We start from the raw sequence: 17,356 nt of genomic DNA on the forward strand, positions 1-17,356 counted from the left end.
ATGGACCAGTAGTGGGATAGCTATACTATTCACACGGACCAGTAGTGGGATAGCTATACTGTTCACACGGACCAGTAGTGGGATAGCTATACTATTCACACGGACCAGTAGTGGGATAGCTATACTATTCACACGGACCAGTAGTGGGATAGCTATACTATTCACACGGACCAGTAGCTATACTGTTCACACGGACCAGTAGTGGGATAGCTATACTATTCACACGGACCAGTAGTGGGATATGCAATACTATTCACACGGACCAGTAGTGGGATATGCAATACCATTCACACGGACCAGTAGTGGGATATGCAATACTGTTCACACGGACCAGTAGTGGGATAGCTATACTATTCACATAGACCAGTAGTGGGATAGCTATACTGTTCACACGGACCAGTAGTGGGATAGCTATACTGTTCACACGGACCAGTAGTGGGATAGCTATACTATTCACACGGACCAGTAGTGGGATAGCTATACTATTCACACGGACCAGTAGCTATACTATTCACACGGACCAGTAGTGGGATAGCTATACTATTCACACGGACCAGTAGTGGGATAGCTATACTATTCACACGGACCAGTAGTGGGATAGCTATACTGTTCACACGGACCAGTAGTGGTATAGCTATACTGTTCACATGGACCAGTAGTGGTATAGCTATACTGTTCACACGGACCAGTAGTGGGATAGCTATACTATTCACACGGACCAGTAGTGGGATAGCTATACTGTTCACACGGACCAGTAGTGGGATAGCTATACTGTTCACACGGACCAGTAGTGGGATAGCTATACTGTTCACACGGACCAGTAGTGGGATAGCTATACTATTCACACGGACCAGTAGTGGGATAGCTATACTATTCACACGGACCAGTAGTGGGATAGCTATACTGTTCACACGGACCAGTAGTGGGATAGCTATACTATTCACACGGACCAGTAGTGGGATAGCTATACTATTCACACGGACCAGTAGTGGGATAGCTATACTGTTCACACGGACCAGTAGTGGGATAGCTATACTATTCACACGGACCAGTAGTGGGATAGCTATACTGTTCACACGGACCAGTAGTGGGATAGCTATACTATTCACACGGACCAGTAGTGGGATAGCTATACTATTCACACAGACCAGTAGTGGGATAGCTATACTATTCACACGGACCAGTAGTGGGATAGCTATACTATTCACACGGACCAGTAGTGGGATAGCTATACTGTTCACACGGACCAGTAGTGGGATAGCTATACTGTTCACACGGACCAGTAGTGGGATAGCTATACTATTCACACGGACCAGTAGTGGGATAGCTATACTATTCACACGGACCAGTAGTGGGATAGCTATACTGTTCACACGGACCAGTAGTGGGATAGCTATACTATTCACACAGACCAGTAGTGGGATAGCTGTACTGTTCACACGGACGCAAGCAAGCATCTCCCAACCTTTTGCAGCATCTGCAAGGCTTTTAAATTGACATAGTGGAAGAATGCAGAGTATGCTATAGATACAGTACATTATCCTTAGTAGATGACCAATATTATATAACACGATATTCTTTACACCAAGGAGTCCATGGATTGTGCTGTTAACTGTAAATGTTGTTTATTAGAAATGACAAGGTTGCATGAAGCTAAACTGATTCACATCATGTTGTGACACAGTCATACGTGTTATTTGTTTTGGCTGGCATTATCTTACAAACATGATCAAATCCCAAGACAAATGGTACCATTAGAACTGCTAGTGGGTAAATATAATAGATATGTGTGAGTGAATTGCTAAGCTAGCAGAATTAGCGACCCGGAACCCAGGACCTCTCAGCCCACAGACAGAATTAGGAAAGAAAAAGTCCCCCCCCCCCCCCATGGGGGGGGTCAGTGCTACCCTTTACCCAACCAACACCCGCGTAAGAAAATAAACACTGTTGCTGGTTCCTCATAAGCCAGGGCTCAACTCTCCAAGTGTTGAGGTACAGTAGAGAACAGTACAATACACTCAGTTTTTATACAAAGGGAAAGGAGGGAGGAAATATAGAGGGAGGTGGAAGAGTGTGTGTGTCATTATTAGTGTATGTGTGTGTATTCAGGGCACAGGGGTGGTGTGTTAGAGGGCTTGGAGGCACTATGTATCAAGCGTCTCAGTGTAGGAGTGCTGATCTAGAATCAGGTCTGCCTTGTCTATGTCATTTTATTCATTGGGATATAAAAGGCAAACCTGGTCCTAAATCAGCACGCTTGATACATACCTGCATAAGTGCCTCTGCACCTCGTCTCCCCTGTAGGCTCTCCACGCAGTCTCAGTGGTCATCCGACGGACGGTGCGACGGTCCAAAACGCTCCCCTCAGCCTCTTCCTTATGTGGGCCACACAGCAACCACCACTATAGCAATGAGCAGGAGCACGATCACCACCAGCATGCCTGAAACAAGAATAGAAACACAAACAGAAGGATAAGTAGGCGGGCAACTCGACAGAAATTCAAACAATCAACAACAAAAAATGACACTTTACGAAGTGTACCTAATATAGAGTAGTTACAGCTGACAGGTACAGTCCATAACAGTTACATAGACAGGGATGTCTACACATTGCCTAAATTCTTCTGATCAGGCTAAGCTGGACAGCCACAGATCAAAGGAATAGGTGGTGGAAAAGCAACCAATCAGTAAACTTGAAAAAGGTACGCCTAGGCCTTTTTCTAGTTAGCTCAGACCTTTGGCCCTACGGACTTTTCTAAATCCTTGCTGTGCCCCAGTGTTTAGGCTACTACCCTCATGTTACCTGCACATTTTCACCAAGATGACATAATACACGTTTACATGCAATCTAGAATTGTGACAGGTTTATTGGCACAGATCATACTGCGGTCGGCATGTGTTTCGGATCTGACTTCACTGGAGAGAGAGGGTAATCAATGTTTTTCCACCAACGCTGTGGAGACAGAGGAGACCCGAAAGATTATACTGTCGCTACCTCACACTTAAATCAAAAGCTTTTTACCCCACAGGACCTGAAAATGATCCAGACACTAGGCTTTCCACCGATCACATTTTAATTTTAATCAAGGCCAAGACAATACAGAAAAAACATTAGAAAGTTCAAGACTGACATTTATTATCAAGACCGTAAAATGGATAGTTATTGTGTGTTTGCATATTGGCTTGTTTTATAGGGGTTTGAATATGAGATGGCTAGCCTACAACCACCGTTCAATGGGTTTTCCAGTTGTCTCGGCTAGCCCGTTGTCATCTAACCTACAGCTGTTTCAAATCCTGAAACCTTTCTAAGGTGTTGGTAAGAATAAAAGGACTGGTGGATGGCTGGTGTCAAGTGTCACGCCTCTCAACCGTGGTGAGCTTTCAGCTAGGGGGATTTCATGCCACACATTACAGTGGATATGGAAAACTATCTCCAAGGACACATTTAGCCACATTTTCCTCTCGCTCTCTCTCTCTAGTGTTTCTCCTTGAATGGCATCACTATCGGGTGAAGATTTCAAACAACTGCATCCTGGAGAATCTGATGGCTTGATGGCTGTCGACAGTCTCTGGCTGACTCAAGTTGTCCATGGTTGTTTCGCATGCGAGGTGGTATTTTCCCTCCCGGACTTTTCACTTTTGGTTTACATTTCTTTCATACTTTGGCTTTCTCGTCGTGCATTCTACTCTGCAGCGTAATTGCAGTCTGGTCCACAGGGAGAGATAGGGGGAAGATGAACCCAAGCTGAACTAATTGCCTGGATCGTAGTCAGAGTAGAACTCCTAATCTAGGATCAGCCCCCCCCCGTCCTCCCGCCCGTCCCCCCGTCCGTCCCCCCGCCCGTCCCCCCGTCCTCCCGCCCGTCCCCCCGCCCGTCCCCCCCGTGGAATCTTGTTCATTTTGTTCTAAAAGGCAAACCTGATCCTAGATCAGGTGTTGTTATGAGACACAGGACTTGGCTTGGAAGCTTAGATGTGGCAAGCAGCGAGTCCAAAGGTCTGGATGCCTCGTTAGCTTGGTTGGTTGCGACACTTTCTCCTACTTTTAGGATTTCTTCATTGAATACAGCAAACTGAGGGAAATCTCTCTCTCTGAGTGAAGGAGATGCAGGCACAACTTAGTGGCACCAAACTCTACATGTAACCTATTAGTCCTATTTCCCCTTCTTCTCCTATGTATAATTTTTATTTCAAACTTTCAATCAAACAGCTCTGTCTGAAGCCTAGCATGCTAGCCTCCGACCTCTCAGAATGATCATTGGTCGAGACAGGACCTCCCCACTTGATAACTTACACATGTGAGCAGAGCCGCAACAATGTAAATGTCAAATGGGAACATTCCTCCCAACAGCCCTCATGATGGCTTTTTAAACACCTCATACTTAGAGAAATCACACACACACACACACACACACACACACACACACACACACACACACACACACACACACACACACACACACACTTAAGTGTGAAGGATATTAAAACAGGACAGTAGACTGTCTACTTTACATTCAGCTCGACTTGACGGAGGGCGTAGGCAAATAAACATTGGATAATAAAGTCATCTTCTTCGTCGATATGTTACCTACCACCCAGTCACCCTACTAACACTCCCTCCCCTTCTCTTTGGGACTGTCCCCGTCCCGCTAACTAACTAAATAAGTTACTCCTGACCCAGTCTCGACGAAAGTAATGACAACAATCACATTTGCAGGCCAAATAGATGAGACTATGCTTTGTCATTGAAGCCAGGGTGTCTGCAGTGCAGTCAAAGTGACCCCCCCCCAGGATCTTTAGAGATGGACAGAGTAAGAAGAATTGGGGTACACCCTTTTTTATAGCATTTCTGACGTATCAGTGAGACAAATCCTAATTGGTGGAGAAAAGGGAGGAGGTTGTATTTCTGTCTCTGCACGCACACACACACCTCCCCCGTACTTACCCTTTGCCTGTCTTCCAGCAATTCCATTGTAATGTGAATATATCGCTTCAGAACACATTGATAAACATCATATTGAAGTAATATACAGTCAAATGAAAAGCTTTCGTAAAGGAATAACACATTTCATAGGGGCTGATCAAATCTGTTGGATGTTAATGGAGTTTGAAAAAGAAGCAGTAAAGCGACTGTTGTTTCAGATCTATTGTTTTACAACCATCCAATATTCCACTCTTGCCAGCCAAAAACAAGTGGTAAAGGTGAGGTAAGCGTTTGTAAACGTGACAAACCATACGCTTCGGGACCTGTTACTCCTCTAGGCCACGGGTTCAACACCATCAAACCATACGCTTCGGGACCTGTTACTCCTCTAGGCCACGGGTTCATCACCATCAAACCATACGCTTCGGGACCTGTTACTCCTCTAGGCCACGGGTTCAACACCATCAAACCATACGCTTCGGGACCTGTTACTCCTCTAGGCCACGGGTTCAACACCATCAAACCATACGCTTCGGGACCTGTTACTCCTCTAGGCCACGGGTTCAACACCATCAAACCATACGCTTCAGGACCTGTTACTCCTCTAGGCCACGGGTTCATCACCATCAAACCATACGCTTCGGGACCTGTTACTCCTCTAGGCCACGGGTTCATCACCATCAAACCATACGCTTCGGGACCTGTTACTCCTCTAGGCCACGGGTTCAACACCATCAAACCATACGCTTCGGGACCTGTTACTCCTCTAGGCCACGGGTTCAACACCATCATGCGTACAACAACCTTGGATTTTTGGTTTCTGTTTTAGTACAACGCTAGATTTGAATGGTTTGCTTCAGTATTGTTTTCAGTCCAACACTGAAATGAATGCTAGGACATGGGAGACTGGTAAACATCATATTGGCATTGGTAAAATGACATCAAAGTAATGAAAATTAGCCCTCAAAAGTATTCAAGGTTCACTTAACAGGCTTGATGGGATTCAGTGAAATGAAGTTACATGCACCCTTTACCTACCCTCAAAGACAACCCCTCGAAAGCCCTAACATTTCAGGCCTACTTGAGATGCAAGCCACCTGCGGGATTCGAGTCTGTGAGTATGTATGTGGGTGTGGGGTTTCCCTCCAGCCTCCGCAGGCCCATGGGATTAGTCCATTGGAGAGAGGTCTGCCCCCACGTTGCCTGATGAGACACTTAAGCCCTGGGAAACTCACACCACCCTCCTAGGGCCCTTTGGTGCTAAGGGGTAATCTGCCTTTCTAATGCCACCTACCCCCCTCAAAACATGTTCACTACCCATTTCCCAGGAAAGGGAAGTGACTGTGAAAAGTAGGCTTTACTTTATTTAATCTTTTTACTGGGCAGCCTTAACTTTCTCATTTTGCTCAAAGCTTAAACACTGTTTAAAAAGGCTAACCCCAAGTTAGCTTTAACGTTTTTCTTGTCACCCATATATCCTGGTGATATCCTCGACTGTGTTGTGGTCTGATTGTGGCTCTTCCCCAATAAACCTCAGCACTGTGAGACTGATGACTGGAGGACTTGTAATGCGCTTGTGTCTCGACTCTCTATATGTTTCAACAAGATCCAGGATGTTTCAAAAGCCTGCCCTGAGATCCAGTCATGCACCCGTTGCTGCAGGATGGATCCATGGCGGTATGTTATGCTATGTGGGTCCTTCCTCCCTTCAGCGGAGAGATGACCCCTAACCATGTTCAGCCCGTGCTCGTCCAGCCTTCAGCTTGCCGACTAAACACAAAGGTAGGATTTTCCACAGCGTCCTCTGTCACTCATCTCTCTATCCTTGTTTTATCTCTGGCAGAAGGTCTAAGAGGTTGATTAAAGATTGACACACAGGGTCCATCGGTACACGTAGAAGAAGATGTGAATTTGCCGCAGGTAATGCATCTAAATGCTGCAACTCCTAACAGCTCAAATCCTAACAGCAGCAACATCTTATGTTAAATCCTCAAGTTAAACACACATCCCAGTGTGCATAATCTGGGATGTTTCTTCTCTTATGAGAGAAAGTATGTCAAGTATGCCCGTCTCCTTGTCAAAGCCAGTCTTTCCCACCTACAGGAGAACTGAAGGAAGACATAACACTCAAGCCTGGACTCTGGACGAGCTGGGTTCCAAAAACAAATAAAGCCCAGGCTCAGGAATCATCAACACGCACCCAAGAACAAGAGGAGAAACCCTCCAAAAGATGTGTGGCGTGTTCTAGTTTCAATTATTTCTTTGCATGAGACCCAGACAAGTGTCAAACAATCCAGGAGAAGAGAGGATGGAAAAAGGAGGAATGGAGCGGGTGGGGACACCCCCCCACTACACAGAATTGTTAAGCATTGACACACTAGAGAAGAGAAGGGATAGGGAGAGAAGGAGACAACAATGAGAGAGAACACAGACCGATGTGTGTGTGTGTGTGACTGAGTGAGTGAGAGAGTGAGAGACACTCCTGGGTTAGCACAATGTGCACAGTGACTCTAGTTCTGAGATCTTAAAACAAACCTTCTCTGTGTGTCATGGTGACTGGGCAGAAATGGCATCAACTGTTATATTAGCTGATCCTTCATCGCATCCCCAGATCTTACTGTTCTATCCCCGCGCCACTGTTCGCCTGTTAGTGGGGGCTCCTGGTGCAACAATGCGGCCATCTCCAAGGTGATGCGGACTGGCGTTTACAAGGCAAACCTAGCTTGACTACGCCAACAAGCTTTGTCGCACATTCCCGTTCTCGCTGTACGGTAGCTAGCCTAGTTACCTCCCCTCTCTGGCATATCTTTTTCCCAGCAGAGAGAAAGAAGCAGGGTGGCCATTGAGAGAGGAAAGCCGGGCTTTGTAAAGGCTAAAGACCAAAGAGCCGAGTTAAACAAATTAAAGGGGATTGGGGGGGTAATGGTGAGGGAGGGCCCCATTGACACAGCATCACAGCTCCTCTTTTGCTATGTAAACCACTGAACTCCATCAAAGACTGGTACCAAGAGAGGGTGGTGCTGACTTACTACACTACAGACTGGCTCCTGGGAGTCCTTTGGAAGTGGTAGCAAGAAAGGCTTTTTGACTTACTACAGAGTCTGTCCTACAGCCTGGCTCTTGGAAGCCCCTTTCACAGAGTAAGGGACTGGGGATTGGATAGGGGGACCTATGTGGGACTGTTTTCTATAGCAGAGAGTAGTAGATGTGATAGAGCCAATCCCCACGCCATTGTGTGGTGTTTCGGTGCCATCAATGTCGATGTCTCTGGTCAATTAAGCAGCATCGAGTCTGCTTCCGGTGGGCACAGCAATGATATCGCTGAATGGACAACGATGGATGGAGCTACTCTGGGAGAACCCAGCTTTAGAGGGTTCTGATAGGAGCTCTTTAACACGATCTTTAACCATCATGAATGACTTACCTGGAGAGTAAAGATTATAGGACCGAGACGCAATATAACACATAACTGAGTGCATTTAGAGTTTGGGTCTGGCTTTCCCATTACTTAAGGTCTATGTTTCCTTTACTAGACCATTCACAGCACACTGAACTGTACTGAGAGCTGCAGAAAGAGAAAAAGGAGATGGGACCGATGCTTGTAAATCTGGATGAGAGACAGACTTATTACAGTTGGGTTAGGAACACAGAGCAGATCAAATGAGAAGGAAGATGGGCTCACCGCAGGAAGCCGACTTGGTCTCCACCAGCTTAACCCTTCGTGTCTCGTTGCGGATCTGGTCATCCGTCTTGTCCACCAGGTGGGTGAGGTCATCGATGATTTCTAAGAGGGAAAGAGAGAAGTGACAAAGTTAGTTGGAACGATGCTTCAGTTCAATATCAGTTAAAGTACATCTCAAAGACCACAAAAGGAACACCTATGTGAGAATGCTATTCATTGACTACAGCGCAGCGTTTAACACCATAGTGCCCTCAAAGCTCATCACTAAGCTAAGGATCCTGGGACTAAACACCTCCCTCTGCAACTGGATCCTGCACTTCCTGATGGGCTGCCCCCAGGTGGTGAGGGTAGGTAGCAACACATCTGCCACGCTGATCCTCAACACTGGAGCCCCCCAGGGGTGCATGCTCAGTCCCCTCCTGTACTCCCTGTTCACCCACGACTACATGGCCATGCACGACTCCAACACCATCATTAAGTTTGCAGACGACACAACAGTGGTAGGCCTGATCACCGACAACGACAAGACAGCCTATAGAGAGGAGGTCAGAGACCTGGCCGGGTGGTGCCAGAATAACAACCTATCCCTCAACGTAACCAAGACTAAGGAGATGATTGTGGACTACAGGAAAAGAAGGACTGAGCGCGCCTCCATTCTCATCGACAGGGCTGTAGTGGAGCAGGTTGAGAGCTTCAAGTTCCTTGGTGTCCACATCACCAACAAACTAGAATGGTCCAAACACACCAAGAATGTCATGAAGAGGGCACGACAAAGCCTATTCCCCCTCAGGAAGCTAAAAAGATTTGGCATGGGTCCTGAGATCCTCAAAAGGTTCTACAGCTGCAACATCGAGAGCATCCTGACTGGTTGCATCACTGCCTGGTACAGCAATTGCTGTCTAAGTTCTACACCTGTTGTATTCGGTGAACGTGACAAATAAACTTTTGATTTTATTTGAAGAATTTAAAAAAGTATTATTCTTTTCAGATTTAAGAGACCTCCAACAGTCCTGTGCTCTCGGCACTCGCTAATAAAATCACCCTTTATAGAAACGGTACGGACTTGGAAGGAAACAGAGCCTATACAGGGACTGTCGGCAGCCTCAAACAGCCCTCGAGACAAAAGACAAGAGCAATGGGGTGGGGTGGGGGGGAATGTGTGAAAGCACTCTTCTCCCTTTCGTTCAGTACTTCCTGAATCAATGCTGGCTTTAATCAGTGACTCTACTGCGATTTAACGGCTGCTCGTGGAACAGACGCAGGCCGGGCGCTGCTGCAATACAGTAGGACTTCCTGTCTTGAAGGCCGTCCAGCTGGAGGCCTGTAATTCATAACGACGAGTTGCTGTGGTGACACGACAGCCACAGTAGTCCACAACTGCTGGAGACCACCCGAGACCACGAGTTAGGTCACTGCCATCCAACACTACAGCTCAGCAAAATCCCAGCAGGCAAAAGTGGTTGACATGACGTCATAATGAATGTAAAACTGGTCATTTCAACCAGTTTTGCTCCCTGGGAAATATTAAATGTCTTCACTCGCTGCAAGAGCCTTTTTTTATGACATTGAGTAAACTGTGTTTCATCGGCGAGAGCCTTTGAAAATGCTTCAACTGCTGTACTTGCTATTCAACTCATAGGCGGAGTAAAACAATTACTCAACAACGAAACACAAACATGAAGAAATATCTGAAGAAATATGAACGAAAAAGTGTCAAAACAGCATGGCTCATTGCTCAAGTTCTACATTAAATGATTTATTGCTAAACAGAATCTAAATGATCCATTTCGTCTTTAGCGTTCGGGGGATACGTCTGTAGATCGAGCTGTGTGGCACTGGCTCGTCGTTTGTTCAATTCAAGCCTCGATGATAGGTCCTCTCCAGTCTCCAGCAAACCTTTGACAGAATAAAAAATACTGGGGGCACGAACAGTGACGTGTTGTGGACTTACATTTTTTTTTAAACAAACTGAGGCTGTGGAGAAAAAGACCAACTGAACGGACAGAAACTCTGTTCACATATTACCCATTTTGTCAAGTTGGAGTTTTTTCAGGAAAGGAAAGCAAGTCTTTCACCTACAGGCCTCCTTTGGCTGCCAACTCAAACAAGCAGCTTTCTTATTTCCAGGAAACTACCTGTTTTCTGATGTCTGAGACAGACATACATGGCTAAGAGAGGGTTTTCTGGCAAGTTACAAAATTACTCCAATACAATTTGCATCCGTCCTGTGTAACATCAACTAGGCTAAATTATGAAATTCCCATGAGTGAGTTCTCAAGGTCATAATCAGACTATTCTTATCTCTAGGTAAGTTGTCTTTCCTAGTTTCGAGACGCCCCTTTGCCAGTGAGAAAACATGCTTCGGTAAGTGGAGTCATCAGTGGATGACAAGGGAACCTGCTTTCGGCCCAACTCAGATAATTAAGTTGGGGATAATTTGGGTGAGGCGGGTCAGGCAGCGTCAGTTTTAAAGGGGCCAAGTGCGGAGGCGAGAGGAAAGGGGTGATGGAGAGATGTGAGAGGGCCATGTGTAAAACATCTCCTGGGACATCCACCTCATCCTAGCATGAGGCAACAATTTATGAGTGGCGAAAAAACGAGAAAGACACCAGCTACCCCTTGAGATAGGTACAGAACAAAAAAAACACAAAAAAACGAACCAACTCGCTTTCCCTCTTCGCATGCCGCGCTCCAGAGATATAATTCCCAATTTCCTAATGTAGCACGTTGCTCCGATACATGACAGCTGCTCTCCCTGGCTCGGACCAGGCCTATCAGCCACACCACAATGCATGGCCTGTTCCAAAACGAAGGTTGTTTATTTTAAATGCTATTACACTGGATAAACCTCCAAACCCACAGTGTGGGAGAGAGCACAGAGTCATAGGCTCATACTCACATAGTGATGTCATTCGCCCTGCTTGCAGTTTCCGGTGTACTGTAAGTGACGGCTTGCAAACCCCCCCCTCCCCCCTTTCACATTGGTAAGTAGAGGAAGCCATCTTTCTTTGGAATGTGTGCTGAGGTCTGCAATCAGGTCTGCTGGTCAAACAGAGCCTTTGTCAATGTCAGTGATGAGGCTCTCTTCAGAATACAGCCCAAGGTCAAGGGGAGGCATTATTACCAAGAGTCTGCTGAGAGAGTATCTCACTTTGAGAATTCAGGAGTAACACCTCAGAGACAGAAAACACACAGTCACACAGAAGCTTCTTCATTTAAATGAGGACAAAGTTGGCGGGACACAGCTGTTCGTGTCTAGTTTACTATTCAGTGCACAGCACATCAACAAGTTTAATGAATGGATTTCTCCACCCACACATCCCCACAGACATAAACCAATGTGAAAGCCCAATCTAAAACAGCAATCTAAAGTTGACGAAAAAACTCCAGGCAAAGACTTTAAAAAATGCAGATAAATGGGCAACGAGCCATTGATATTCCACCTTTTTTAAATGAAGGGACAAGTGATTGCAAGTCAGAGGAAGAGTACATTGGTAAAAACAAACAAGAATAGTTTCCTTCACAATTAAGACAACTTCGGTGTTCTTCCTTCCCTGAGGAAAGAGACATGAATCTATCAGCGTCATAATATACACTCAAGAAACGAACTACACTTTTCTTAATTAATCTACGCAAAGATATTTATGTCCTTGCTCCAACATTCCCCAAGAAAATGTAGGGGGCAATTACCAAGTTCTTAATGGATACCGACTGTTTCCATTGTCACCTCATTTGTTTAGCTAGAAACACAATTAAAAACTGCAGGCGCAGTCGCTTGGGGGAAAGACCGGGTGGGTGGGTGGTTGTTTGGCAGCCAAAAGACAGAGACAGCAGTGCTGTTGAGATTACACAGATGTGTCAACTGACAGGCCAAGTTCACAGCTCTGGAAAGAAAAAAAAAGAAGAGACTTTCCTTCCCAAACAGCAAAATAAACAGCGCAATCCTGTCTCTTCCAGAAGGGTACACGCCATTGTCACCTTGCTTTCCTCTCCTTCTGTAGCTCTTTCTCTCTCAACTATATGCAAAGAAGGGAAAGCACCCCCGCATGAGTTTGTTTTTGTTTTCAGGTTGCATTATCTTCCTAGTCTTCTCTGTCTTTGTCCTGTGTACAGTACAGGTTGCCGAGGAGGAAAGGTGTAGGCATGCCCACAGGTGATGTCATTTGACACAGCAATTCCCCAACCACACTGGTGCACTGTAGGACGACGGTCACATTCTTCTGAGGAAACATGACGCCGCCGAAGACTCAGACACAGATGTTGTTCTGTGATGACGTCACCCACATCTTTACTTTCTCCTCTGCGGCCGACTACTCTGCGCCCTCTCAGAGTCCCATCATTTCCCGTCCAAGACAATTACACTGCTTCTCTAAACAATGTTTCTGATTGCCTTTAGATCCAATGCCAGCTTCCTGTCTCAAGACACAATAGTTAACAGGTTCATGTCCATCCCTGTTGGATGTCATCTGGATGGAGAGACTGAGAGACTTCCTCTCCTCTGCACATAGGGAACAGTGAGTTCTAGGATGAACGCCTTAGTTTCAGTATTGGACGGCCAATTGTTTTGGGAGACCAAAGAAGCAGAAATCCCTTTGAGGAATAGTGAGGAATAGTGTTTGTCAAGGGGCAGGAAGTGCAACTGAGTGAAGCAATGGTTCAGGTACTGGGGTCTGTCAATGCAGCGTCCTGGGAGGGATTTCCCAGTCTCATCCCCCACAGGATGTGGTGTTGGGCCACAGGCCAATAGGCATCCAGTACCACCAGCAGGAGCTGTCACGGCAGAGTCTGTAGAAGAGGCAAAGCAGCAGTCCTAGGCCCCGAGTGTGTGTGTATATCTCTATCTGTCTCTCTCACCCCCCCCGACCATGTCTCTTGTAGGCTATTACAACAGGGCTCAGATAACTAACATCAGCCCTACACAAAACAAAGGGCAATGTCGCTCTTCGAGATAAATGAGAGGGGACTTACTCCCTCCCCAACCTCCTTCATATCCCTCCAAACACCCAAGCTGCTGACTCATTTGTACTGGATTTGCTGTTGCGGCTTTGGGGCACCATTCTAAACAGTGACACCCCACTGGCTCCAGGACACGCTGTATTAACTGTGTGTGTTATTGCAGGATGCCTTCCCAATCCGATGGCCTGGGCACAGAGAGAGAGAGAGAGAGAGAGAGCGCGCTGCTTGTTTTTCAAACGCAAACCGACTCGGCAGGCACTCATTTCGTTGCACTTACCCAAGTGATTTCTCCTGAGGATATGACAGGCAGAGAGCTCCACTTTACACTCTGAATCCTGGGCCCCTGTAGCTAGTTACCCACCACAACTGTTACCAATTGGCCACAATGTAGAGAGGAGAGGCCCCTGGTTGCCAAGCAAAACACAACACTCTGTCGTTACTGGAACTTCACTTGGCGCACATCGTGTACGCAGCACTCCGCTTGGATGATATATTGTAGTGTCGGGCAATTACATTATTTACAAGAATTTGCGCCTTTCCGTCAAAGTTTTCATCCTCTATTTCTTCTTAGACTTTTCCCCCCGCCTCGATGCGCATTGTAAACAAACGCACCCGAGTGGCTGCTGAGTGAGGATTAGTAAGGGCTGCACTTACAGCTCTGAGCTTTCTGACAGCGAAACCCGGAGAGAGCAACGCTGAGCTGGGTCCAATAATTTGAAAAAAAAAAAAAAGAACTAAAACGAGCCATTTCGGTCTCAATAAGAAGGACTTGGGTAAAGAAACAGTGCAGAAGATGTGTTTTGGCCAGTCTGACATGTGGGAAGTAGAAGAAATAAACAACGCCACGTTCTTCTCCTAACAACCATCTAGCGCAGCTAGTAAAAAAAAGAGCTGTCCGTTTATTTGTTCATAATGGCGTGTCTGTTGAGGTTTACAAGAGTACTTGCTGATGAGAAGTTAATGCCTTGATTTCTGAAGTGGATCCAAAACCAACAACATGCCCCAAGACATGTTTATTCAGGATGAAAAAATGTGACCACAAAAATAACAAAATCAACAATAATACAAATAAACATTACATTTGGCCTGTTAGCGTTGCTTGTCCAATGAATCTGATTTATACAAGGTTTGTAAAGCCTCTAAGGCTCTTAGAAGCTGAAAGGTACGTGTAGAATGGACTGCTTACGAGAGGGGATCGATAGGCCTCTACCAAGGCATTGACAAATGGCACCTTAGGCCACCATAAAATAGCCTTGCCATGAGGTCGAAGATATGTGTGAGTCTGTGTCTCACTTCCTCCTGTGTGTGTCAGTCATTGTCTGTAAGCAATAACACACTCGCCAGGAGCTTTTTGGAGCTGAAGCATCTCCATGCGTTTCCTCCCAGCATCTGGTCTTCTGAAGTGCCTCAGCACATGTGCATAGATTAGTCTCACCACAGGGTTGGAATTGCCCCTGCCTCCATGAATCCACAGCCCTTCACCGATCACGACGGGGTCCCGTACCATTTACCCCTATTTACCCCAAATATTTGCCATCAGTCGTCACACGGACACCCAAAATTGAGGTCAGGTTGACGGATGACTCTGTTTGAGGTGGAACCTCCACTAGAAAGAATGCACTTGAAAGAGAAGCCATAGACACCCACCACCACTGAGCCTTTCACTTTCACGAGTACAGTCCTATCCCGTCGCTGTGCCCTTGCTTTGACGAAATACAGTTGATTTGGGTCCGACTGGTGTTTGCGAAACAGGAAGTCAGGTGAATTACAGCAGTGGTTCTCAAAGCTCTCCTCAGGGTCCCTCAGACGTTTCACAATTTTGCTGTAGCCCTGAATAAGCACACCTGGCTCAGTCAAGAGCTTGATGAATAGTCAACAAGTTGAATCAGGTGTTCTAGTTCTGGAATAGATGAAATGCATGGAACGGCTGGGGGTCCCCGAGGAGGTTTGAGAACCACTGGGAGTCCAGCTCAGAGCAGTAAATAGGACTGCTTGGTTTAACCACATTGTAGAAGGACAAGGTGAGGTGCTTATGACCACTTGGAAAGACTGCGTCTGTCACGTTGTACGATCATGTTATTCTGCTGGGGTTCTCTGGGGGGGTGAATCCGTCAAATAACTCGCTTTCCAATTGGAACGTGCAAATCCAAACCATTTCGAGAGTGTAAATGCATTGAGAATTTCTTCAGGTAAACGTCGACCCTCTCGTGCCGAACGTCGATGTTCTTGGAAATCATCTCAGGGGACAAAAAAATGAAAATGATGCCTCTTTAAAAGAGCAGAAACCCAAAGCGCAGGTCAGGCACACCCCGGAACGTAGTATACTGGTCCGTTGCCAGGTTCTCAGAACCAAACCTAGGTCTTTCATACGCACCAGGCCACAGCCATTCAGTTTGCCAGATTCCAGATTCATCCAGCAGCTTCCGATCATGGCCAGGTGCCACTGAACAATGAGAGTGTGATGAGCATGAGAGTGCCGGCAGAAGAACGGCCCAGAAGCACGGGACTCAGGGCAGAGGAACCATCATGGGCACGGACCCACAAATCACACTTCCTTAACCAAGACCTTGGAGGAGGTGGTAACACATTGAAATGGGGGAACATTTCACTTGTTTCTCCACTGGCTCAGTTTAGAGTCTGGTGGTAGCAACACCAGGGTTGTGGGTTTCCGCAAGGGCCACATCAACTAAAAATTGGTTGACAGTTCTGTAAATCGTTTTGCATACAAGTGCCGGCTAAACGACCATGCTATTATCATTATTAGGGAAAAGAAGAACAGTACAACAGGAAACACAATCTCTGGACCGATTTCAGAGGGCACAGACGCAGTAAGCATTAGGTCGTTTCCAGGATCTAGCATCGTCTCGCTGGCCTGGCACAGCAGTACTGTAAAAACACCCTGTAGGTATTGTCAATGTGAGCGTGCTGTGTAAACACCACCCGCAGAGACTATGTTTCTCACCAACAAAACAAATCTGGACTAAGTTATACTGCACCCCTGTGGTGCTGAGCTGAGCTTCCCGGCAGTACACGGAGTGTGTCTGAATGACTGCTAAGAGTTATAGTGGGACTTTGATGTGCAGCCAGGGCCAGTTTAACACACACACACACACACACACACACACACACACACACACACACACACACACACACACACACACACACACACACACACACACACACACACACACACACACACACACACACACACACACACACACACACACACACACACACACACACACACACGGCCAGGACCCTTGTCTGGGTCCAGAGTGAAGATTCACCATCCATAATAACGCCAAGTCCCTCACTGTCCATTGACAGTGGAGAAGGAGTACAGAGGAAAGATATGTCTCAAACAGGAAACTATAATGGAGACATTTTATTATGGAAAACTGATTCCACCGCCAGCTGTTGTTTAGCCACTCAGAGTACAGGAATGTGTAACAAGAGACAGTTTTGGTACTGAGTATTAAAAAAGTATCACGATAATTTGACAAATCTGAGACTGACTCATGTGAAGAGAGACTTAAGTCAGTGGCATCTATGAGCTGAGTAAGAAATTTGGGGGCAAAGGGGCAAGGCCAACAGGATGTACTTCCTAGCGGGCCAATCTGGTTGAAAAGACGTCACTGTAACCAGTTTACAACCAGAATCCAGCGTCTTTTTGCATGCTGGGTTGCCTTTAGCATGACTGCCCTTTAGAATGGTTCCTTACATGTCACAGGGCTCCAAGTTCCAGTAAGTTACCACAGTGCATCTGAAATCTGCTGCTGATCTTTGCTGTGAAC

General features: G+C 46.4%; 1 protein-coding gene across 1 annotated transcript in view; it reads right to left on the reverse strand.

Annotated features, from left to right (window-relative positions):
- Positions 1-1,603: 1,603 nt before the first annotated feature.
- The window catches only part of LOC115178183 (syntaxin-8), a 42,627-nt gene continuing 26,874 nt past the window's right edge, over positions 1,604-17,356 (reverse strand). The window contains exons 7-8 of the mRNA XM_029739247.1: positions 8,607-8,708; positions 1,604-2,441 (exon numbers count right to left, since the gene is read on the reverse strand). Coding sequence (XP_029595107.1) covers positions 2,377-2,441; positions 8,607-8,708 — 167 coding nt within the window. The 3' untranslated portion in view covers positions 1,604-2,376. The remainder of the gene's footprint in view (positions 2,442-8,606; positions 8,709-17,356) is intronic.

Source organism: Salmo trutta, chromosome 38, assembly GCF_901001165.1.
Source record: "Salmo trutta chromosome 38, fSalTru1.1, whole genome shotgun sequence".
Lineage (NCBI taxonomy): Eukaryota > Metazoa > Chordata > Actinopteri > Salmoniformes > Salmonidae > Salmo > Salmo trutta.